The 24,242-nt window shown below is 51.2% G+C and overlaps 10 protein-coding genes across 10 annotated transcripts; 4 read left to right on the forward strand and 6 right to left on the reverse strand.

Annotated features, from left to right (window-relative positions):
- Window positions 1-1,317: 1,317 nt before the first annotated feature.
- Window positions 1,318-2,389, reverse strand: ALTATR162_LOCUS8051 (uncharacterized protein; the record flags this gene model as incomplete). The annotated part of the gene is made up of 2 exons (XM_043315680.1): window positions 1,318-2,109; window positions 2,168-2,389. 2 exons carry the CDS (start codon window positions 2,387-2,389, stop codon window positions 1,318-1,320), a joined length of 1,014 nt encoding a protein of 337 aa, XP_043171615.1.
- Window positions 2,390-3,140: 751 nt separating this feature from the next.
- ALTATR162_LOCUS8052 (uncharacterized protein) lies at window positions 3,141-4,323 on the forward strand (the record flags this gene model as incomplete). Its single annotated transcript, XM_043315681.1, has 2 exons — window positions 3,141-3,146; window positions 3,205-4,323. The coding sequence occupies 2 exons, from the start codon at window positions 3,141-3,143 to the stop codon at window positions 4,321-4,323; spliced, it is 1,125 nt and encodes a 374-aa protein (XP_043171616.1).
- Window positions 4,324-4,473: 150 nt separating this feature from the next.
- ALTATR162_LOCUS8053 (uncharacterized protein) lies at window positions 4,474-5,699 on the reverse strand (the record flags this gene model as incomplete). The annotated part of the gene is made up of 2 exons (XM_043315682.1): window positions 4,474-5,370; window positions 5,421-5,699. The coding sequence occupies 2 exons, from the start codon at window positions 5,697-5,699 to the stop codon at window positions 4,474-4,476; spliced, it is 1,176 nt and encodes a 391-aa protein (XP_043171617.1).
- A 429-nt stretch (window positions 5,700-6,128) lies between these two features.
- On the forward strand, window positions 6,129-7,331 carry ALTATR162_LOCUS8054 (uncharacterized protein; the record flags this gene model as incomplete). Its single annotated transcript, XM_043315683.1, has 3 exons — window positions 6,129-6,739; window positions 6,786-7,161; window positions 7,212-7,331. 3 exons carry the CDS (start codon window positions 6,129-6,131, stop codon window positions 7,329-7,331), a joined length of 1,107 nt encoding a protein of 368 aa, XP_043171618.1.
- A 748-nt stretch (window positions 7,332-8,079) lies between these two features.
- On the reverse strand, window positions 8,080-9,789 carry ALTATR162_LOCUS8055 (uncharacterized protein; the record flags this gene model as incomplete). The annotated part of the gene is made up of 4 exons (XM_043315684.1): window positions 8,080-9,261; window positions 9,312-9,443; window positions 9,514-9,697; window positions 9,749-9,789. The coding sequence occupies 4 exons, from the start codon at window positions 9,787-9,789 to the stop codon at window positions 8,080-8,082; spliced, it is 1,539 nt and encodes a 512-aa protein (XP_043171619.1).
- Window positions 9,790-10,320: 531 nt separating this feature from the next.
- On the reverse strand, window positions 10,321-10,610 carry ALTATR162_LOCUS8056 (uncharacterized protein; the record flags this gene model as incomplete). Its single annotated transcript, XM_043315685.1, has 2 exons — window positions 10,321-10,329; window positions 10,386-10,610. The coding sequence occupies 2 exons, from the start codon at window positions 10,608-10,610 to the stop codon at window positions 10,321-10,323; spliced, it is 234 nt and encodes a 77-aa protein (XP_043171620.1).
- A 1,061-nt stretch (window positions 10,611-11,671) lies between these two features.
- On the reverse strand, window positions 11,672-12,697 carry ALTATR162_LOCUS8057 (uncharacterized protein; the record flags this gene model as incomplete). The annotated part of the gene is made up of 6 exons (XM_043315686.1): window positions 11,672-11,845; window positions 11,907-11,920; window positions 11,982-12,093; window positions 12,141-12,265; window positions 12,319-12,411; window positions 12,469-12,697. The coding sequence occupies 6 exons, from the start codon at window positions 12,695-12,697 to the stop codon at window positions 11,672-11,674; spliced, it is 747 nt and encodes a 248-aa protein (XP_043171621.1).
- A 3,986-nt stretch (window positions 12,698-16,683) lies between these two features.
- On the forward strand, window positions 16,684-17,230 carry ALTATR162_LOCUS8058 (uncharacterized protein; the record flags this gene model as incomplete). The annotated part of the gene is made up of 3 exons (XM_043315687.1): window positions 16,684-16,855; window positions 16,901-16,960; window positions 17,028-17,230. The coding sequence occupies 3 exons, from the start codon at window positions 16,684-16,686 to the stop codon at window positions 17,228-17,230; spliced, it is 435 nt and encodes a 144-aa protein (XP_043171622.1).
- A 2,288-nt stretch (window positions 17,231-19,518) lies between these two features.
- Window positions 19,519-20,119, forward strand: ALTATR162_LOCUS8059 (uncharacterized protein; the record flags this gene model as incomplete). Its single annotated transcript, XM_043315688.1, has 2 exons — window positions 19,519-19,555; window positions 19,608-20,119. 2 exons carry the CDS (start codon window positions 19,519-19,521, stop codon window positions 20,117-20,119), a joined length of 549 nt encoding a protein of 182 aa, XP_043171623.1.
- Window positions 20,120-21,523: 1,404 nt separating this feature from the next.
- Window positions 21,524-22,678, reverse strand: ALTATR162_LOCUS8060 (uncharacterized protein; the record flags this gene model as incomplete). The annotated part of the gene is made up of 4 exons (XM_043315689.1): window positions 21,524-21,546; window positions 21,887-21,976; window positions 22,032-22,050; window positions 22,112-22,678. 4 exons carry the CDS (start codon window positions 22,676-22,678, stop codon window positions 21,524-21,526), a joined length of 699 nt encoding a protein of 232 aa, XP_043171624.1.
- Between the last annotated feature and the right edge of the window lie 1,564 nt (window positions 22,679-24,242).

Consider the following 24,242-nt stretch of genomic DNA (forward strand, 5'->3'; position numbering starts at 1 on the left):
CTACCGATATACCCAAGTTCGTCAGCTGTTTCCTTTGATCAAGCTCCTTTGCTTTCGATTCCAGTAGTAACTATGTCGACAACCGCAAACGTTACCATCAGCTTCTCGTCAAGCGCAACTTCTCCAAAGCCACATGCAAGCTCTGCATCTCTTTCCTTGAAGAATATATCCCAGTACTTACCGGCCCACTCAAGCGTATCGAGCCTTTATTGCAGTTCGGCATCACTCATATGGAGTCCAGTGCCACTACCCACAAGCTCTGTACCTTCATTTCCAACCTCCATATCTAAGAAGCCAGTAAATACATCCTCCCATGAAAGTCTTTTCGGTCTTCCCTTGCACTCAAGCTCACGAGCTCGGAGCTCCATCATGACGATCATTTCACTCTCAACAGCAAAATTCACACCCGTAATCGTCGTGGTACCCATCACCACGGTCAGAAGACCATCAACGTTGACGGCAAGCTGTATCAGACCGGTAACACCCCTAAACTCTATCCTCTCTCTGGCTAGCGGCCAACCCCAAGCCAACCAGGCGTCTAACGAAATCTTTCCCGTCCTTAAGAGAGAAGCCGTCGAGACAGAAGACTTACTTAGCTACTCGCTACTAAGTTTGACTCGTTCACACAATGCCAAACACACCCCACCAAATTGTCGTTTACAGTACAAATACTAACTCAACCACAGACCTCGAAACTGATGCCTAAGAAGCCTACGTCCACGATGCATTTTTTCACACTTAAAACTTCTCTTCCGCCTAGCGAAACCTCGACACAAGATACCGACCCTGCCGTTATCACGAGCGTAATAACTCCCGATTCGCGCTGTCCATATCCTTACCCGGGGATCTACTGTGGCAAAATGAAGACGACATTGATAACGAAGACGATTAAGACGAAGAAGAAGCCAAAGACTAGTGATCCTGAGTGTCCTTATCCTGGCCACGAGATTTTGTGTTAAGAATACATTTCGTGGCTAATGAGAGAGTTTAGTACCGTATCGCGTACGAGTTTGGCGGCTACACGGACAGTGGCACCGGTTATGGTCACGGAGGCGGTTTTGACGTCTGTTGCGGTGGGTGTATTGAAATGAGTTTTGGGTGGGAGCGATGAGTGTGAGGTGGCTTATCTTTTGTGTTTATCATTCCAAATCTTCCTATCCTCTCGTTCTTCGTCCTCCCCGTGTTTAACTATTTTCCACGTCCTTCATTACTACCACATCAGTATGGAACTCTTCTCTACAGTAGTTGCTTCGCAGCTAATATAAACACAGTATCTTTACAGTGACCCGCTTCATCTCCAACAACTTCAGCAGCTATCTACCTTGTTGCAATCCCTTCCGGAACCTTGTGGCCAGCACACTCCTGCAGCAGCCTGTCTTGTACATTCTTGGCAGCATGCGCATAAGCCATAATGTCAACATCCGTAGCCTTGCCATCTGCACCTCCGTCAAAAACCTCGTAGCTGAACCAGCCTCTGAATCCCGTCTTGAGCACTGCCCTCGCAACGTCAGCAACCGGTAGGTAACCTCCGTTGTAAGGTAGAGGTCTAAAGTCGTGACTCCATCGTCCACGAGGCAGCAAACCTGCATCGTCACGCTCATCATTGAAGGCTTGGGGGACTTTGTAGGCATCGCTAATTTGCAGGAGGTAGATCTTGTCCTTGGGGATGGTGGAGCTCAGCTCCTCCAGGCTCTTGTGGAATCGCTTTTCCATCTCGTCTCTTGATACATCTTCTCGCAGACCAGAGGCCGTCCTAGGATCACCCCACTCTCCACCAGCAGTCTGGAAAGTATCAAGACAAAGGCCGATGTTTGGACGGTCTACCTGCTGGACAATGGTCCAGACATCTTTCCAGTCAGGCGCGTGCGTCGACCAACACCAGTTCTCATAGGCCAATCGGAAGTTGTGTTCCTTGAGCATGTCGCAGAGAACCTGGAGGTCGGAGACCATTTTGCTTTTGTCTAGCTTCTCGAGTGGTGAATCCGTCGATCCGACTTGCAGCAGATCTGTCCCGCACGCCTGCATGATGCGGACCCAGCCGCGGGCCCGCTCCATGGCGTCTTTGCGGCCATCGGAACCTTCGGGCCAGCCTTCGTAGTTGGCAAACGGCTGCAACATCATGATCCCGAGGTTCCTTTATCGCACTCCTTTTGATCTCGCCCGCTACTTTGCACAGCTCATCGTAGTTGGACGGTTCGACTTCATGGCCGAGTAGTGTTTGGCCATAGGAGAGGATGTCCGGGAAAGAAAGCTCGACGGCGGTGAAGCCTGCGGCGGCTATGGCATTTAGGCGGTCAAGGAGAGGTGGAGGGTTTGATGGTGATCCGAGCGAGCATGTTGCGTAGCTAATAGGGATGTTTTGAAGGGAGGTATAGTCGAGGCTGCCCATGATGAATTATATTTGGGATGATTGGAAAGTGTGAGAGGAGTTGTATTGTGACAGCACAATGTAGAAGTCGAGATTATGTATATGGGTGGGAGGGCTGTAGATTGGCCCGCAACGGCTTCTTCGGTATGGCATGGCTGTGACGTATGTATAGCTGGTGGAGTAGCAATGACGGCACGCTTGTCAAAGCCTAATGGACAGCTCGTACAAACTCTTTTCGGCCATCAAAACATATCCATTGATATTTAAGAAGAGTCAAATATCGGCTGGCATTTATCATTGAAACCCAAATATGGTATGTCAATACTCATCTCGGTGGAGGTCTCAATAAGCCCCGCGCCATGATGCTTGCGAAAACCCTCTCTACTTCTGTATTCAAATAGCTGTGAAGGCATCGTATTGGAAACCATCTAGTACTATGCAATATTCCTCAAGTAGGTTTGAGTATAGGGCCGAATATCGCTCTTCAGAATTAATTGCATGCGCCAGGGCGTGGCCGAACCGGCGATGACGATGGAGGCTCGACCCCGCGCCACCTAAAAATCGGCGCGAATGCCCCGCCCATTGACCAATGAGGACGCCCCCGACTCGGCCGTCATACCAGAAAACATTCGACTCATAAGGGTCTTGGTCGCCTGCAAGGAGAGGAAAGGCAAATAAAACCACAGTCACCGTCCTGTTTAGAGCTTTCGACTCTGGTTTCCTTGCATATACCCGAGAACTATCTAATCTTCTCTCCGTTGTTTCCATAGACATGTCTGTATGTACACCAACATTCACAGCTGCCTCCGGTCCTACTTTCTAACACGTCGTCGCAGTTCCACATCGAGAACAAAGCCGTCGGCGACCCGCACAACTCGGAAGATTGGCGCATCAAGGGCTACAATCCCCTCACACCCCCCGACCTTCTTCAGAGCGAGATCCCCCAGACAGCCAAGTCAAGAGACACAGTGCTCAAGGCGCGTGACGAAGCTGTTGAGATTGTCCAAGGCAAAGATGCACAGAAGCGGTTACTCGTCGTCATCGGCCCGTGCTCTATCCACGACCCTCCCGCCGCCCTCGAATACTGCGACCGGTTGATGAAGCTCAAGGAGAAGTACCAGGATGATCTCCTCATTGTCATGCGCTCTTACTTGGAGAAGCCGCGCACGACTGTAGGCTGGAAAGGTCTCATCAACGACCCGGACATCGACAACAGCTTCAAGATCAACAAGGGCCTGCGCATCTCAAGACAGCTCTTTGCTGATCTGACTGAGAAGGGAATGCCTCTGGCGAGCGAGATGCTTGATACCATCTCCCCCCAGTTCTTGGCCGATATGTTCAGTGTAGGCGCAATCGGTGCCCGGACTACAGAGTCGCAGCTTCACCGTGAGCTTGCTTCGGGTCTGTCCTTCCCGGTTGGTTTCAAGAACGGCACAGACGGTACCCTCGATGTCGCTATTGACGCCATCGGCTCCGCGAAGCACCCCCACCACTTCCTCTCCGTCACCAAGCCTGGCGTTGTCGCCATTGTCGGCACCATTGGCAACGACGACTGCTTCATCATCCTTCGCGGTGGAAAGAAGGGCACAAACTACGATGCGAAGAGCGTCAAGGAGGCGCGCGAGAAGCTCGAATCCAAGGGCATGAACTCGCGTTTGATGATTGACTGCAGTCACGGCAACTCGGAAAAGAACCACATGAACCAGCCCAAGGTTGCGCATGCGGTTGCTGAGCAGATCGAGGCTGGAGAGACGGCTGTCATGGGTGTCATGATCGAGAGCAACATCAAGGCTGGCACTCAGAAGGTCCCCAAGGAAGGCAAGGCTGGCCTCGAGTACGGCATGTCCATCACTGATGCATGCATCGACTGGGAAACCACCGAGACAGTGCTCGCCGAGCTTGCTGGCGCTGTCGCCAAGAGGAGGACTCTACTCAGCCAGAACGGCACCAACTAAAACGTCTTTTTCTCTTCAGGTACTATGGTCTGCAGGCGCGGCGTAAGGATGGTCTCGGCGTTGTCACACGTGTCAATAGCGAAAAGCATATATACGGGCTTGGTGTACGAATTACGATTTAAAACATTACAGGCAAAAGACTACAAGTCATTACAACTCAATAGTTTCAGGCGCATCTTCGTCACCATCATCTGTGCTGTGCCCGGGATACTTGTCATACCAGTCTCGTGGGTTACCGCCTGGCAGACATAGGCCCAGTCGCCAGAAGTAATCACGATGGGCAAAGAAGAGCTGCCAGAACTTGAAGCGAGTAGGCACGCCCCAGGCAGGCTTGTCTTGGTCGCTCCCAGCAATGCAGTGCGCGTCTTCGTCGCCATCGCAGTAGTGGATGTCGGCAACTGAGAAAGGCAGGCTTGACTCGGATATGAAGATCTCGTCACTGTGCATGCTGAAGCCCCATTCCGATAGCGGTAGCAAAGGTACGGGGTCTCCGACGTGAGTGACACGGTGGAGTTTGTTGCGTTCGTGGTCCGAAGTGATGCTGAAGCGCTCATCCACATACTTGTTGAATTCCTTGTTGCCAAGTCTGGGTTCGCCAAAGGTTGTCACGTAGGGATCCCATCCACGAGCCTTGAAGTCTAGCCCGGCAAGAGTCGCAATGGCGCCACCCAACGAGTGTCCCACCAAGACCAGCTTGTAATCGGGATGCTTGTCCATAGCCTTGGACACATGTGGCAGGACGACGTTGCGGGTATTGAGCCATGAAGAATAGAAGCCGGTGTGTACAGTACAGTTGTCGCACTTTGGTGGATCAGCAGGTGGCGTGTCTTCATCCACGTCTAGTCTCGGTGCGATATAGTCTGAGGTGTCATCGTCATCGTCGCCTGGATATGGGACGTATTCCTGCGGTATGGTGGAGAGGTCGGCGATGGTGTTGGCAACCGAGTAGGTGCCGCGGAAGGCGAGGATCAGGCGCGGGTTGGTAGGAGAATGCGACAGAGCGATGTAGCCGCAGGAGTCAGACAGGAAAGGTCCAGTATTCCATGCCTAGATATATCAGCACCTCATGCGACACATTGCTGGATGCGGCGACTTACTGTAACCAACTCGAACGTCTCAAAGTCGCGATCTCCGCAGTGGCTGAGGCACTTGAAGGGCTTCTGAATGCCTAGGCCGGCCGTGCCTACACAGTAGGATATATCGACGATGCGCGCAAGTTCTTCGAGTTCCCAGAACAGCTTCTGGCTGATTAGGGTTTCATTACCAGCGGCTGATGCACCGGGTAGGGGCTGCTGCGTCGCATCACCTCTGCTACTGGCAGTACAGGAGGCGACGAGCACAAAGTAATACAGAAAGAGGCCGCGTAAGAAGCCCATCAGTAATGTCGCTTCACATATCCACAGACTGCGTGGTATTGGAGGATAGGCTTGGTGGTGAGGTCAGAGGACGGATGCGGTCACTAGTTGGGTAAATCAGGTGCTCGAAGCGTCAGCGCCGAGGCGTCCAAGCAGACGCCAAGACCGTCGCAGTAAAGCGCGAACCTTGGAAGAGGGTGACATCATAGGGCGACCCTGGAACGAAAGCATCTGTCTGGTTCATATTTGCGGGCTACGGCCTGCACGCTGCTGACCTTATACCAACCACCCTTTCCCTCCAAGATACGCCATCCCCCCAAGATACGCCGACGCATTGTCAAGACATAATCACACCCGTTGGCATCCGGATAAGACTCGACCAACTCTTCTTGTTCCCGCCGCTCCCGTACTTTCCCCCCTGGGCACCCCATCGTGCCATCGCTCCACACAATGGCTACACTACAATCGTCGACAGAGCCCTTGAGGCCTGTGACGCCTCAAACTAATGCATCGCGGCCAACTACCGCAGGACAAGCAGACACGCTGCCAGTACCTGGCGTGCACGTCGACGGTACTAGCGACGACGAAAGACAGCCGCGTAGCACAACACCCGTCAACAACTCTGCCAGCCTCAACCCAAGCGCTCAACCAAGTCGAGCCCCGTCGCCAAATCCCCAAGCTCAGTTTCCCCACACCCAGGTCACATACGATGATCCCGACTTCGCCCGCCCACCGCCGCTGAAATACACGCTGCGCACTCGCAAGAAGTCCATCTTTTGGTTCTGGACTCTCATCATCCTCGACTGCGTCTTCATGCCCATCGGCCTCTACTTTGGCATGTGGTATGGCCTTACGCGCGATCAATTATCTGCCAATGCCGTCTTCAGTATCAGCACCGCCCTGCTCGGAACCGTGTCGATTGTCGAGTACTTTATCCGCTTCCATAGGTTATGGAAGAAGGGCTCAAGCTGTAGGGTTATTGGTGCGCAAAGATGGTATCTCGATTGGTTCCATTGGAACTTGTCCGTCGGCTGGTTCTTTGTCATGATTGAACTCATCGCGTAGGTTTTTGCATCGTCCCAAGTAAGCCCAGCTAACAATTTGCAGTGGTACATGCCCTCACGATCCCCCCATTCGCGTCCTCGCTATGCCGGCCCCGACCATGCTGTTTGCGATCGGTTGCGAACTCCTACTCGTTGACATTTTGCGCTACATGAACGTGCCTGCACCCTGCCGCATCTCTTCACTACCCCAGGGCGCGGCGCTCCGACCCGGCATCTACGCCTACATTGAAGATATTTGCGCTGTTGACGGATCCGGTGGCACTGAGTTCCGTCAGCGATTGAACCTCCGATACACGGCCAGCAAGGGCTTCCGCATGATGCTGCACCGCTTGACACTCTTCTGGGCTATTGGCGCCATCATCACCGCTGTAGTTTGCACAGCCATTATTTTCACTATCCAGCGAGACGCTGCCTACGTTGTATGTCCAAGTGATATCTACAGTACTCTATCAACACTAACAGCACACAGGTCGGCTGGGTTCTGCCCTTCCTTTGGGCTGGTGTCTGGACTGCCATCACCATCCCCTGGGTCCAACGCGAACTCAAGAAAGAGTATGAAGAATGGACCACCGCAAACTTCAAGGCCTAGAAGGTTTAGATTTCCCTTTGTTTATTCATGTCCCACTTGTACAATATCACATATATCACTAGGATGTAAAGACGAACGGAGTTTTCCTACATTGGCGATGGCGTTTCCTGGATACACTGGGATTGGGTGTTGATACTCTAGATACCACTTTTTGCGCAAAATACCAGTGTCTCATTTTCCACAACTGAATTTTCATTTGTCATGTGCATCTTCTGTGTATCCATGATGGACGTTGTTGAGTCCACATTACTCCACACACACACACACACACACACACCTTCAGCATCTACGTACATGTTACATCAGCACGACGCGTCAAACGACTCTGTCCACTCATAACATGAAATATGAATGTTGACATCACGAAAGAAATAACCCCTGTTTCGAAGGTTGCTGATCATCGTACGAGTAGGTGTGTTGGAGAAGCAGTAATCCGGCTATTGGCGAGGCTAAGCTGTTGCCGAATGACATCGTCCAAGACCCAAGCGTTTATGACGACGTAGTGTACCCACTTGCCGTGTCTTCTTTTGCATGTGGAGACTAACGTGCATGGTTTATTTCCGGTATACGACGACAATGCCATTGGCTGGTGGCATATCTCGAGGGACTTTTTGACGTACAACAATGAACATGATTGTGTAGCCAATTGCCATTTTCTGTGCCGTTGCGGGAATCCACGATTTCGCGTTGCAATGGTCAAAACATGTTCTCCAACAAATCGGGTATCAATTGTACGAATGTTCTCCACCTACTCCTCCATTGTGTCCTCTCCCTTTACCTCAATTCGTTGGTTCGAAGCCTTGTTGCCCTTGGCCCCCAGCTTGACGACTTCCACGTCCCAGCTCTCCATATCAACCAGCACAATCGTGCCCGAAGACCTGAACTTGGGTACGCTAACAAGCAGCACCTTTTGTCCCGCAGAACCCTCGATAACTTTCTTCTCAAACTTATTCTGGCAGCCGGCAAAGTACATGTGCGGACACTCTTTTAGCATCAATGGGTCTTCGTCTTGGAACGGGTAGCACCATAGCGTATCTGGGGCTGTGGGTGCTACGCAGCGCCAGCGCAGCATCATCTCCATGGCGTCTATCGATTTGACACGATTGACATATTTGAGTAAGTCTTTGACTGTCTGGCCTCCTGTGCCTAGCACACGGTATCCGTCGATGTCGCCTAACCAAGGGTTTGTCACCGCGTCGAAACCGTTAAGGGTTGTGTTGGTTTCTATTGGTGGCTCAGCGTAGAGGCGTGTCTTAGGGAAGAGAGCAGGATGGAGGGGTTGTTGTGGCAAGGCGACGTTTGAAGGATCCGATGCTCCTGGGAGCATAGTGATGGGGAGCGAGGGAAGGATTTCGCAGAGAAACTCGTCGAGGCGTGTGGTAGGTGCTGCGTTGTAGGACGAGGCGTCGTATCCGTAGTGTCTTGCTGCGCTCTTCTTCGCAGCAAAGTCTTCTCGCGATAGAATAGGTGAGCCCTTTGACAGTGAGCCACCTGCTATGACGAGTCGTGTTATCTTGGAAGACTCGGCCTGTGTTGCTGGGTCTGCAGCTTCGCCGGTCAGATATTCCACCAGCAGATCCAGCGAAACCTCATCGTCGTCTGCCCCAGTCAATTCCAGACCTGAGACAATGGCCAGCTTTCCAGCCCTTTCACGTTGTGGTGCCTTCTTCTTCTCCTTTGATAGCGCTACGTCGTCGCGTTCCCATCGTGGTGGTTGTCTCGGTAGATCTGCACATTGAGTTGCAATGACCATAAATGTGCCGTCTGCTTCTTCGGTGCCCAGTGCCGCCAGTATACATCCCGTGACAAAGTGTTGGTGCAAAGGCTCGCCAGTAACGCGCAGACGGCCAGACTCGTCTTCGAGCATCATCTCGTCAGCGCCGGAGGAAGATACGTAGGTGTCGCGTTGAGGAGGGTCTGCTATCCAGTGCTGTAGAGTGTCAGAAGATATCCATGATGTTTCTGGGTAGAGAATCGTACGTCTTTCTCAATGTCGTTCAGGACATTGGGCTTCTCTGCCATTTCCATGTACACTGTTCCCACTACCCAGCAAAGCTCGCCCTGGCGCACATCCAGCACACGCTCGACAAAGCTGGCCTTTTGTCCACCTAGCTTCCCAATGTCAGCATTGCCCTACTCCTGGTAACATGCTCTCGCAATCCACCAGCAGGTCATCGCATACCTCAAAGTCGTGCCATGCATCCTCAGCTCTTTGCTTCACCGTCTTCTTCAATTGCATCAAACGTAAGAAGTACATGTCGGCGAATTGTTGCGAGTAGTGTCGCTCGGTACCCGGTGGTAGTACGAAGTCATGTAGTGGGTTGTACGCCGAAGCATTTCGAAACGGTGCTGGCGGCGCATCCTCGCTGTTGCTGTTAGTATATGTATTTGAATGCGATTTGGAAACATCGACGTACAAAGGCTCGCCTTTGAGCAACATATCATCTGAATTGGCCATAGGGTCGTAGCGTAGGTAGCAGGGTTGGGGGAAACAGTGTGCTTGTAAAGTTCCAAAGTTGCAGATCGCGGAAGTCGCGTCGCGCGTCATTTACGCCATCCTGAACTGGAAGTCTAAGAGCCCCACTCTACACACACCCTTTCACCACCCTTTGACCACTTGGCGTCACAGCTCGGGAAAGCACTTACTCACACATGTATGCCAAAGCAGTTCAGGTGATGTTCAAATGTAGTTGATTCATTCGGCCATGTAGGCCATTCTAGATATTTCTCGGCTCGTCTCTTCGTAGACCATTAACAGTCAACCATTTTCCAGGCCATAATCTCTGCTAAACATAGGTCTAGTCTATGCATCTAAATATTTCCATCGTTACGCCAATTCTACGTTGCGCCAATGATGCTAATTATCTCATCCCGAGACCCTTGATGCCGTAGTAACTCCGTAACCAAGATACGCCAATATTGAACCCGAATCAATTAAAGGTTATTAAAAGAAGTTGTAGTTGTGAGCCAAGCAGCGTGCTTATAGCGCTTACAGCATCTGGGTTTTGGTTAGGACGTTGTTTCAGTGTGAATCTAAGAGTGGAAGAAACTTACGAAAGCGACACCGCCAGCGACGATGAGACCAAGGGCTGAGCTGCCGATGTTTGCGGCTGCACCAGTGAAGGGGAGAGTTGAGGTTGGCCTGGCTCCAGTAGGGGCAGCAGCACCAGTGCCGGTAGGGTAGAGAGCACCAGAGGTAGCAGTTCCGTTGGTAGGAACGTAGGTGGCAGTAGCAGTGGCGGCGAGCGCAGCGACGACAGAGATGATGGAGAACTGCATTTTGGCTTTGATGTGGACGAGGTTTGTTCTTGTTGAAGTGTGTGTAAAGATTGAAGATTGAAGAGTGTGATGATAGACTTTGATGGTAGGTTAGATGAGATGGTAATTTAGTAGAGCGTACCACAGCCGTGTTTATATCCTCTGCGCCTCTATCCATAATTACATTTGCTGCCAGCATCTTCTGGCCTTCTCCAAGCCGGAACCCACAGGCCTACGTACACCGACTGCAAACAATCCACATGCCAGCCCTCTGTCACCCAGCCCTACAAAGCCCCTTGGACCCACCGCAACGGGCAATGAGCCAGTAGCACGAGCCAGAACGCAGGATCACCCAGCCGACCGAGATGGCGTTAGCTGTCAAAAGGCTGGGTGTTGCGCAGATCGGGGGGTCCGGCGTGGGACGGACGGAGGCTGGAGAGCTATTTTTGGCCGCCCCCAGCCACACCGCGGCTCTGCGGGTTTCGCCTCCTCACTTCTCGCCATTCTCATTCGTCGCCGTTCGACACTGGCCGGTAATGTATCGATAAGAGATCTTGCTCTCATGCGCGATTTCTGTTGGCGTCATTGCTAACAACAGTTGAGAGCGCTCATGGACTTCCAAGGTTGCGGCGCCGCGGTTACGTGGCCGCTCCGTGCCGAACGTAACAGTAGCCTTGGAGCCACTTCACCAAGGCCGCGGTGAACTTTTCGGAGACGGTGCGTTTCACAAGAGGGCGTGTCGGGAACGATCGCGCAGACTGATGATCCAACTTCATTGGGTCGCTCACATGCGTCACTTTCCGATGCTCATGTCCGCTCCTTGCAACGCCGGCTGGAGCTGAGAGTCGAGAAGCCTTGTCTGTTTGAAATACGGACCGACGCTCAGTATCATTGGCAATTCTGAGCCTTAGGCTTTGGATTACATTGCGTATGCAGGCAGATTGGACCCCACACGAAAAGGAGAAGGCGCAGATGAAGGCAATCTCAATTCCAATCTTACTGACCCCATCTACCAGCAATGACGCAGCCTTGCGATATTCCTGTTAGCGATACTGAATTCAGCATCGGAGCACGTTTTTGCTCTACTCATCACGATTCGCTTGTTGCCCAACACCCTGATCGTACTGATGTTGCACCGCAATATCCCACATAGCATCCCAATCTGCACACTGGTGCGATGTTCCCCAACCGTTGAACCCGAACTCCTCAGGAACAACAGAGTGCTCCAAAGATAGATCTCCTGCGCACATGATAGCCTTGAGATGCAGTGTTAGCACTCAAGCACTTGCTTCGCGCATAAAGAGGCGGGGGTCTTACCTGGCGAAGATAGTCTGAATGTAGGTGTACGAGGTCAGTGTATGTCTCACATGCAATCCGTACAGGGACACTTACCGAAGCAGTGGTTCACATGCGACTCCGGCGCGAAAACATCCCTTCTGTGTATACCAGCGGCAGTATTGTTGATGAAGCCTTCCAATGTCCCGAGCCGCACTCGAATGGAGTTCTTTTATCGTCAGCGAATAGTCCTTGTGGTTACTGCACAAGACTGACCAGGCAGTGTAGCTGATGGAACATGGACATGGAAAATACTTCCGAGCTAGAGACGTTTCGATCCTTATAGCTCACGGGTAGCTGGTACCTTTTGGGGTCGGCTATAGAGACGATTCCCCCATCATCTATGAGCTCCTTGTCAGTCTTTCCGTCGAATCGCATGCTTTGGGGGAAATACTGGGCATCAAAGCGGACCATGCGGGCCCGCCTGCATCTTTGGCTGTGTAGTGGAACTTTGGGTTTGGGTTGAAAGTGACAATGCGGGATGGCACTTGATATCTCTGTTAGCAAAGCATCCGTGATACCTTTACGTCTCTTCAACTCGTACCTGGAGGAAATGGCAACAAGTTCGCTGCATGGTTACCGTAGGTCGAGGTCTTCTGCCCCCAAACCCAAGCAAGCATGGCCAATGTTGCTATCCACAGAACAAGAAAGGCGCCAAACAGGTTCTTGTACGAGAAGTACCTAAAGAAACTGTGTAGTGGTGACTCAGATGGTTCTACTTTCTCGTATGAACTCTCAATCGAGGCGTCATCCGACAGTCGAGTATAGGCCATCATTCACCCCTTCGTTGGCTTCTCGAGCTTCGAACACTGTCTGATCAACCTCGAAGGTTCAATAGCATAATCTCAAATCACAACCCTCCTATGCGCGTATACTAATCTTGACCGGAGATAAGCTGACACATGCGGGACGGCTTGTTCACTCGTAAACCGCCGTACGCTAATGCACCTATTGATTGCATCCCTCTCAATCAGCAAAATGTTCTTCCCCAATTCCGGTAATGGCGCAGCAAAATACCATCAGCAATGGTCACGAGCGGCTGTACCCGCCAATACTCCAGCTTGGGGGGCGGCCCGCACCTTCTACCTTGCAGGGGAGTTTAGGCTATATTGATACTGACTACGGTTGTACCGCGTCATGCTGCGGCTGGAAGCAGTAAAGCCAACAGGACTGAGGGAACTTTCTGTCGGAAAAGCTTTTCAGCCCTCGATCGTGGCGCTGGCTAGTATCAATTGAGTTGGTGATAGTTGGTGAGGCGCGTACAGATCAGTTAGCCTGCAACACATGTTGCTACAAGGCCGCCAGTATCTCGAAGACACTGTATGCTGTTTGGGTTTGTTGTTCGGTCGCTGAGCCCCTACACACATTTTCAGCATCATTTCTGTGTACGCCACGCTCTAGAGTACCAAGAACAAAAAGCATGGGGTTAGCTGGGCAAAACAATGTACATACCAGCTACTCATTGAGCTATACTACAAGCCTTCATCGCTTGTCACTTCGAAACTACGGAGTCTGTAAGAAATATCCACCAACCAACCTTTTGTGGCGTTACATCCTCCAGGCATCTCACTACCAAGCGTAACGAAGTTTACAGTAGCCCCGCGGAAGAAGGCCATGCACCAACCAGTGTTATTACTCGCTACCAAATTTCAACTCGTCATAGTAGCCTGTGTAGGAAGGTTAAGAGTGCATACAAGCTAAGCTTGAAAAGCTTGACCCGGTCAAGTCTCACGAATTCATGCACATCCAGACACCTGGCCGCGTAAACCTGGGGTTGACTTACGGCCGAGACTATTGCTCTGTTCGACGACCCGTTCCATTCAGAGCAAGGTCAAGCACCCTATGTGTGAGTGCTGCTGTGATCGGCCGCTCGCGTAGGTGGTCATGACCAGCTAGAGGAACTGGGCGTTGGCTATCACTGAACTAACCAGTAGGCAGTGGACTTTATCAGCAATGTGCATACATCTATAACTGCTCTCGGAAGGTGCTGCTTCACTTCAGCCTGAGGTTGACTCGCCGACGACCCGGATGCTCGTCGTAAGTATACCGGAAGACTTCAAGTCTGTATGCAGCATCAGCAAGTGGGCCCTTTATCGGCATCACGGACCGTTCTGAAGAACTAGAGTGTACGGTACCACGACTCTGTAGCCCTCGAAGAGTTCCAGCACGTATATAAGCCCTCCCTTAGGGCACTCGGTCCTTAGCAAACACGCGGACCAACATTTCTTCACTCTCAAACTTACCATCTTTCTCACGGAAACGCCTACCTCAACACCATGCGGTTCACTACTTTCGCCCTCCCCATCATCACCCTCCTCTCTTTCGCCAGCGCTGCTCCCAGTGAGCTCCTCGATCGCAGTCCCGCTCCCGTCTCGAACCTCATTCAGTATGCGCCCGAGCATAGTGTCGAGATGATTAAGCGCGCTCATGTAGAGGCTCGATGCAACACTGGCTGTCCTTGCAACTGGTGCGGCATGACTCTCTGCTGCCAGTGCAACTGCTAGACATGAGTATATGTTCAACTGAGAATATGGTGAGTAAATTGTCCTCAGTTGGAGGAGTTTGACTTGGACTGATGGTTCGTTCACAGGCCGTGTAGATGCCAGCGGGCTCTTTCTAGAAACGATGGAGGTCGTTCTTCGCTAGAGGGCGATATTGCTGTGATAGTGGTAGATCGTGCGTGGAGTCTGAAGCCATAGTTGTACGGCCAGTCACTCATTTACTCACTTTTGGCAATACAACACTTGATGACCTCTTGTGTATCCTATGAACGCTTGCGTGTGCCCATGGTGTTTGTCTTTATTCAGTTGTGATAAGGTAGACGCCAAGGTTTTGTAGATATTTTCTCCTCCGATGCCTTCGTCTAGCCGTCACGATCCAGTCAAACCTAACCATCAGGCACCCCATTCGAGGGTTGGAAGAGTTAGGTCAGGTTGTCAGGAGCCACTTTTTCTGAGTTATCTTTCACCTAAGGTAGTTCCTTGATGTTGTGACTTCATTGATGTCAAGAATGATTGCATGTCGAATTTTGAGCCTGTCAGTTCCTTCCATCCCAACTTAAGGAAGGCAGCAACACCGAGGACATCATGATTACTACGAAAGGATCAAGGACGTCAGGACGCATGTGCTCATGAAAACCTGCTCTTCCTTGCGGAAGCAAGTCCGTTGCGTAAACGCAGGAACCTTGACCCTTCTTCGTCCCGTCAAAATGCCATGTTTGGGTGCCGCTGTTGATCACAGGTGGCCAGTACCTTCGGCAACAACGCCTCACCTGCATCCTTACTATCTGCAATAACACGTGATGCATGCCTTCACATACCTAGGAACGAATGGAGAACACTCGATTAAGCTCAGAACTCAAATGCCTAGTGTCCGTTGATGCGCAACCGATGACGTCCGTCGTGGAATTACACGTGGTGTGGTGCGGCGGCGCAGAAGCCGGGAGAAGCTCATGTGGACCACGTCTCTTGCAGGAATCGCGCATAAGGAACTAACTCGACAGCTACATGCCTGACTTGCATAACCTTGTAAGGCGCGATATTGTGGGCCTCCCGAGGATTTTCCAAGGTTTGCATTGCTCTACGCACGTGCATTGTGGCGTCGATTAGGCTAGCGCAATATTAATCCGTACGACACGTCACTGACAGTCATGAACAGCCACCACTTCCAGCAGTTCGGACGCGTTCGATGAACAACACAACGACTGCCAGCGCAGAGCAGAAGAAGATGGAGGGTGTGCTAACCCCGCCGTGAGCCTCGTGTTGTAGATCAATCCAGCTGCGCCATCCGCTTCAAGCGCCCGGAGCGAATACCGAACAAGTGCCGCGTTAAAGAGTTGGCTAGCGTTCATCGTGTCGGAGGGTCTGGGAGTACACCAAACTCATGGCCATAGCACGAGCAATTCAGGAACCGGATAGCCTGCAGAAATGTGATGTGACATGGGCTGCATTCAATGCACGAACCTGGAGATCGCAGGGCTGAGCGGTTCACGCCAGGAACACATTGATTGATATTGACATGCCGCTCTAGGCAATTGCGTATGCCACCTCACTCATGTGGGTCCAGTTGAAGCCGTGAGCTACCCTAATCCCACGTTCCTTCGCTTAACGTTGCATTGCTGCGTATGCGACCTTTGCAGCTCCAGCACGCGGAGGAGCATGGTGTCTAAGATGACGCGCTTTCAGATGGCATATATACGGTACGGAAACGGCACGGCCCTTTAATCATCTAACCGTAAGCGGGCCGAACGCCGATGGAACTATGGGCCAATCTGCGAGACACATCTGGCACTGCATCGGCCTTGAGAAACTAGCATGGCAGCATCTCTCGTCGTCCTTCAGTGCCAGCACATCGCTTGAACCAAGCTTAACAAGGTAAACATACTCAACACCAAAATTTATCCGTATCAGCTCATTGGTCTCTCCATCCCAAACTTGTGGTGCCGAAAACACGCAACAATCCGTCATAGTGTCTGAACCGGGTTCTGGCGGTTGTAATTTCTGCCTTGCCGCGTTCTGTCCTCGCTACCCCCGCAGTTGCTCGCTCAATGATGTTTCTGCCGGCCAATTATGGCGGAAACAGGCCTGCCAACGCAGCATAGCATCAGCTTCACGCTTTGTTCCCAAGCACATATGTGGTACAGCGGCTGCAGGCTGGATCTTTTTGAGACGGTCGTGTGGCAAAAGCGCTGGCCGGTTCCTACAGGATACCGATAGTGAGGCTCTGATGGTCATGTCGGACTATAAACAGAGGAGGAAACATGCTAGAGCAAGTGTTCTTCCCAGCCCTCGCACACATAGTTGATTCTCTACATCCCCACTCACGAAGCACTACCCCACTCCAAACTTCTCGACAGTATTGCATTTTCATCATCTCCCACGAACCCATCTCGCACAATGGCAGCACCAGAGATTACGTCCAGAAGCTTCAGCGTGCGCATGCCACTGCCCCTCTAAATGCCTAGCTAAACGTCACAGATTACTGCGCTACGAACCAGATCGCTCAACCTCAGTTCCAGGATTACTCCGACCCACGAGGTATGTAGCCATACGAGCTCTACATGTCGCCCCACCCTTCTTATCTTTGACTGACTCTATTATCCAGGTATCCGGACAGCCTGGTCAAGCAGTGTCTTCATTAACGGCCGCGAATACCGAGCCCACCTCTGGCGAGACTACCGCTACCTCGAACAGTCCCGAGAAGAAGCCGCCGAAGTCGCTTGGAAGGCACTTAGTTCCGCTCCCCCTCCTCCTACGAACACAGCGCAGCGAACGCAATACACCGGCACCTACACCACTTCTAGATAACTGTTCCATCGCCAGGATACAACACAACAACAACACTCAGGGGTAACGGGCATATGGGACTGCGCTCCTAATCAGAGGGTGCTACCTCTGAAGTCTCTGCTCTTCAAAACGGTCTCGTACCATGCGGTTACTGGGCCCTTTGCCTTTCGAATTACTTTTGCTGCGACCTATCTTCTTCTGATAGCTGGTTCTATACCCTTTTCTCTTTTATGTCAGGCTTCTACAATTCTTCGGTAACGCTAGCTTATCAGGTTGTACACCACACGGCACACAACATCGTGCTTGGTATAGCTTTCGACCGTTCCGTTCGTTGTTCGGTCTGAGACTATCGTCTCTTCTTTCATTGGAGGTTTTTATGCATTTTTCAGTACTTGGCAAGTGAAGACTTGTGTTATCTGATTGTTGGGTAGCAACGTCAAATTGCCAGTCTCACAACTTGGTTGTCCCCCTTCTGGGAACGAATGTAACTACGCACTATCATTCAGTAAACCTCTTCCACCAGCTTCATACCATCATGTTCAGCGCAATCAATTGAGTGCGTCCGTTTCTAACCAAGGGGAGCTGTTCTCAAGCGACAACCGACATACTGCCTAACCAGTCACTGCCTGTTTCTGGGTGATTGGAAGCGTCGAGGCCGCCAAACAAGGTTGAATGATACTCATTTTTAGATTTTAGAATTTCATCGTAAGTCTCCTACCTTCAATAGCCTTTCGTTGCTAACAATTCGCGATGTTGCCAGTTAGATTTGACTGAGTTCTGCCTAGCTAAATATAACTGTCAACACTCACGCAACATTCAGGCATCACTAACAGATGTTATACTGATGGTATCAGTAGTAATTTAATACCTAAAGGATATATATCCATCGCAGACCCTTTGATTAATTTGTTCTCGTCTAGCTTCAGCTCATCACCATCTCGGTATCCGCCAACACATCGCTCGACTACTACGTCAACATCACTTTACGCCAGATTTAAGCTTCTTACGGAAACCCAGACGAACACTATTGGCAAGCTAAAATTTCGCAGGCTACATCTTCGATCAACTTACAATTACTTACTACAAATTATCGTCAGATTTCTATTCATCTTCGTGCTCATCATACAAAAGAACAAATAACCTGCATTTCATGCGTAGACGTTACATGCTAATGCTTTTCAATCTTCGGTCAGAATTCATTCCCGGGTGAGAACAGCAATCCTGTTCGAGCACAAAAGAGTATCGTGAAGCTTAGTTTCTAAGCTGCTTGATCGTTGCGTTGAACTAAAGTACACGGCATTCCCGATTGATAATAAAGTGTAGAGCTCAACCAGGAAAACAAATCAAGCAAATCCTAGCAAGCATAAATTCGCCATCTGCTCCTCGATGCCGTATTGTGCTACTAATTCAAAAACAGCATTTCTAGTCAGGAGATGCCTGCAACTTGGCCGTTTATCAAAATTTCTAACCGCAGTCGAAGCATTATAATAAAACCGACACCAGATCGCTTCTAAGCTGCGCTCATGGATGACCTCAGCCTCATGCGTAAGGATCATTCGGAACTCAGACATCCCAAGCGCCAGGCCGCAACATGCGACACCTGCTCGGTCTGATCCCCTGCCGCTGCATTCATGCCGTCGGCGATCATCTTGGCAAACCACAAAAACCCTATTGGCTCACTTCCAATCTTCTAACGGTCCGGAAACCTGAGATGTGTTGAGGCATTTCGAGGCAGAAAGTTGGCAATGGCTGAGCGCGGGGTGGATGAGGCTGGAGGGCGCTAATAGGCTCGCTTACGACGCTTTCTCTGACGCTTTCTCCTTCTTTCACTCTTCTCCACACTTGCTATTTAGGTACGAACAAGAGAACGCATAACGTTCTTGATGTTTGCGTTTTCACGCTACTGGCGTGATGATGGGCTTTCCCGCCCCATTCGTAAACAGAATTAGATACGAAACGTTGTGGTCAGTACTACCCATGGATGTCTATTACGCAAAACGTGCTTCACGCTATGTCACCTCGTCGCCATACGGACCTGATTACCCATTGAGGTGTAAATGAGACCTCAGTGACTTTGGTCGTTTCGAGTTGGCGCCTACTGTGCTCGTGCCAAGTTCAGGGTTTGCTTCTACAGTATTGATATAGACATATATAGAGAGTCAGCTACTGAATGCTAACATACATCATCAATATCAAGGCAACTGAAATCTTTGAACCACACTTCACATTTAATCTTACTTCCCAGTGAAGACCCATCATACGTTCGCCTACCATACTATTATATCCATCCAACAACACCATCAAGGAATATGGCGCCCATCTTCAAGCTTCTTGCTCTTCTCAACCGTAAGGTCCCTTCTACCGACTTGCCTCTATTCTTACTAATTTCCCTTGGTAGTCTCACTTTACGCCGCAGCCCAAGGCACCCAATTCATCACGGGCGAATGTGCATCAGACGCTGCATGCGCATCAGGCTGCTGTGGCTTCACATCGGGAAAGTGTGCGGCACCATTCGTAGCGAATGAACGGGGTGAGGGATGTGGCTTTGGCGACGCACAACCAAACAACAATGCTTTGAACGGCGCAAGTGGAAATGCCAGCGCCGATGCTCAACCAGATGTTGCCGCTCCCGCTGCTCCTGCTACTCCCCCTGCCGGTAGTGGCACTGGAGCCGGGGCCGGGGTCGGAGCTGCAGCTGGAGCTGGCACGCAGTTCATTACTGGGGCTTGTACATCGGACGCTGACTGCGCTTCGGCTTGCTGTGGGTTCAAGAGTGGGAAATGTGCCGGTCCCGTCGTTGCACAGGAAAGAGATGGAGGGTGTGGGTTTGGGGATGCGCAGCCTAATGATAACGCAGCGAAGGCGCTGCAAGGAAGAAGATTGGGAAGGAGAGGTGCTGCGTACATGTGAGTAGCTTACTCGGGCTATTGAGATGATGTCGACTGGCTCGACACATGTCACTACAATTCTTTAAGCATGGCGCTGCAAGAGCATGATTTGCAACGAAGAGATGGTTTTATGTGTTGCTATTGAAAGCACAACAGCGATAGCTATAATCTTATTGTCCATTTCGTGATCGTCGAGTCATGTAGTACTTGATTTTGAACACACCTGTTGAACAATACGTGATTGATGCTCCAATCAGTAAAGACGGGACTAGCATGGTTTTTGGAAAGTATAATTGTGTTACAATATCTCACGACACAGCTGATCCCTGTGGAGCCAGTTCTGTTTTCGTTGCCTCAATCTTGGATACTCAAAAGAAATATCTGACAAAGACAGATGCCAAGAAGTTTTGTTACTTTTGCGAAGCCGTGGTCTCGAAATAGCAGCACGCTGAAATCAATCACGGTTCGCGTATGCGATGAACATGTGAAAAAGCAACCCGCACTCAAGCCACCCCGCGATAAGGGAAAGTGGGTCAATTTCTTTATTCAGATGTGAGTACGATGCCAAAGGGTTCTCCCTTAAACCATACCTGTACACTTATCTTTTTCTCGATACGCACATACGCTTTGGGGATCTGCGAAAGATGGCGTGTCTCAAAGCCTGTGGGGATCCGATGGAGCAAAAGTGGAGTATGCAGCCAGAGCCGGTCGCGGTGCATAGCTGATGGGGACTTGAGTAAGCGCCAGCGATATACCATCAGTATGACGGATGACTATCTGAGCTAACCGGCGTACCCGCTGAAGAGCCCTGCTAGTTGGTAAGATGAATGTACGTGTCAATAAACAAGCTTTTGTATCGTAGGCTTTTCCTTGTCCATTCACCCAACAAAAATTTAAAGTTGCGGCGTACTGAAATAGCACCCGCTAGGTGTTCGTCATATCTGTGCACATAACGGATAGATGTACAGGGTCGATATGATCCACATGCGAACTAACATCCGAGCTTCTTTTTGTTGCAATTTTGAGTGCGAAACCGCTTACCCCTCCTAAGGGTATTGATTGGGATGTAGCACAGTTCTTCGAGTTTGCCTAGGTAGCTCATTCACCACATTACAGTGTCGAGACTGAGTATTTCGAAACCATGGATGGGATTTAGCTGTTGAGGTGATGTTGAAAGATTCGTTTAAAAGACTAAAAGGATGAGGTGTAGACCTACTGGACTCCAGACATGATCCGTGTGGTTAATCAGCGTGGATTACCAGAATGCGCGACTATCAGAAAGTTGACGACAATTTGGATTTAATCAAGGTGTGATAGCTATAATCCTACCGTCAACATCGTGGTTATCGTCTGCGCTTACAGCGCCCTTTCTCGTGAGCGCTTGAACAAGATATCGGTCTGATAGATGCTATCGGCGTAGAGGCTACTATGACTTGTTAAAACCAAAATCTGTAGCGAGTGTCAACAAGGCAGTTCCATCATCACTGATTCAAGCATGGGAAGATCGCATAGATGTTGAAAGGAGGGTTGACGTGCAAAAGCAGCCTCACAGTGGAGGCAAAGCTCGATTCTCTTCTCATATAGCATACCCAGGAAGGTGTACGCGACTAATGTGCCCAACGCCCATTTATACTCCGGCGCTCCAATGCATGTAGAGAATGTAACCCAGTAAGAAAGCGCCCATATGTACGCCAAACCCCTCGAGTGATATAGAAAGACTCGATGCCGTAACACACAGAAAAGACGGCAGAGTGATATGCACACTGCCACGAAGAAAAAACAATATAACAGATGAAAAGGGATATCGAAAAAGGATGTTGTCCGAAGCGAAGTATGCCGAAGTCGTGAGTGTGTGCGGTCGAAGAGACGGGTGGTGGTTCTGCATGGGAGGGTTAGTGCTGGCATGAGTTGAAAGGATGGTGAGAGTGACGTACGATTGCATTGCTGCAGCAGCTACACCTCAATGTCCGTCGCCGTGGGGGATCTCCTTGGATCGGCCTTCGCCAGCCCATACGCCACCGCCGACAGCCCTCGAGATTCCAACACCGAGGCCGACGGCAGCGCCTATGACGAGAAGAGCGATGATGATCTTAGCCCACATTCTCTGCTTGTTGGTCAAGTTGCGGAAGAAAGCACAGCCACGCTTGCGTTGGTAAGACTTCCGCTTGTCCAGTACAGCCTGCCTCGTGGGCCACATTGTGCACTCCTTGACGCGGCCATCGACGGAGTGTTTCGATTGCTGCTGTGTTGAGGCTACCGAGAGGGGGACGCCACCCTCGAGATCGTGTTCGTGTTCGTGAACAGCGACGCCAAGGTGCGTCTTGCTCTGGGGCGCGCCGTCGTTGAGGGAGTGACGCGTCTCGCGGAGAGCCTCCGGGTGCTTGTAGAAGGCCGAGTATGGGTTGGAGGGGTCGGCAGCCCACTCTTTCTTGGCGGCTTCTGCGTCGGCGGTGGCAGTCGACATGGTTGAGTCGTTGGAGGGCTGCGAGCGGAGGGGTTGCGAAGGGGTTGTTAATGGGCTTGGAGAGCGTAGCACGCTGGCGCCGAAAGTAACGGGCTCGTGCTTCTCGTTTGCTGCCATTGTGACGTAGGCAAGGAGTGTTTCACGCTGGCAATGATGGGGCGTTTGAGGTCCAAGGCGTAAAGTGTGAGCTCGTCAGGACCCGTTGGACGGCAGATGGAAGACAGCAGATGCAGTGGCCGGAGGTGGTGCCACTCTTTGCAGTCGGGGTAATTGCGTCACGACAGGCGCAGCATGGGATGAGATGGTAATGGTGATGGTGAAGACGTCGTTATCGCTTGCCGTGTGATAACTGGTATCGTGGGAGATATGGCTGGAAAGGGAAGGGGGATTGCCGTGGATAAGGAAGGAGCGAACAGTGCACCAGGGGATCAGGGAAGCAACGGGTCGACCAGCGTGCGTCGGGTGCTATCACGGGCACTTAAAAGACAGCTGAAGAAGAAATGTGCGGCCTAGTGGAAGGAGCGTGTGGTCGCGGGTGGGAGGAGCAAAGATATGAAGTGAATTGTGAATTGCTCCTTCTCTGCACTGCACGCACCCCAGGCCCATGCCGTCTGATGGACAAGGTCTGTGTGAAAGCTGAGTTCAGAGCTAGGGTCAATCATCGGGGCCGCTAGGCCGTTCGGAGCCATGTCCCTGCAACATCGTACCGGCTTGTCGCGCTGAGTTGAGCATAGCTGTCTTACGTCCCTGATCTCCATCGCCTCTCGCCCATTCACTCGCCCATTCGCGTCCCTCATCGTTACAGCACCATCGACATTACTCCTCCATATTTCCATATTCCCCTCTCCGCGCCGTCTTTCTTCCTCTCCCTCCCCTTCCCCACTACAAGCTTTTGCACTTGACGCCGCTGAAGGCCCGCTAGATTGATTACAGCGTGCCTGGCAGGTCGTCAACTTACATCATAAGGGGTTAGCAGCTTCCCAGGCCTAGATCCGTGCTGCGCGACTGCAGTTTGGCTCATCTTGGCTGTTGAATTGCTAAGCCCCTTGCAGCTAAAGCGCGCATAAAACCTCTGCTCCACCCAATCTTTGGGCCGCCAGATGCACGCGGAGCACCTGGCCGAGCGCCTTGGTCACAGCTTGTCTGTCATGCACCAACGCGCGACTTGCTGTTCTTGGTGCCACCTTCAACAGCGAAGCATTCGAGAAGGCGAACTTTTTTTCTTTGTTCTATTACCGCGCTTGGAATGCACCAGGCTTGCCAGTAGTTGAGCCCGTCTAACGAAATGCATAAGCCTACCACAAAGGCAATCATCGCAATTGTGCCTCTCGATCGAGCAGGCAAATCGTCGTATGATCACATTGTTACTCTGGACGTGTCCCAAATAACCCACTGTTATCTTGATGAACTAGCGGCGCGTGAAACCACTACAGCATCCACTTGAGCGGCGCAGTAAACACAAAGGAAAAGTCTATGCAATCCTCCGGAATCCATACCAAAGAAGATACGCCCATACGCCCACGCGACGAACGATACGATCTGGAGACGGTAGGCGAAGCCTGAGATTAGATAACGCACGAATGATGAGTTGCCGCAAAGAGGGTACTGACGCTCCAGCGAGCCGCGCACGTGCGTTCCGCTTGAGCCAGCTTCGCGCTAATGCAAACTGCTGGCAAGCATC

This window comes from Alternaria atra (genome assembly GCF_907166805.1).
Source record: "Alternaria atra isolate CS162 genome assembly, contig: 28, whole genome shotgun sequence".
Lineage (NCBI taxonomy): Eukaryota > Fungi > Ascomycota > Dothideomycetes > Pleosporales > Pleosporaceae > Alternaria > Alternaria atra.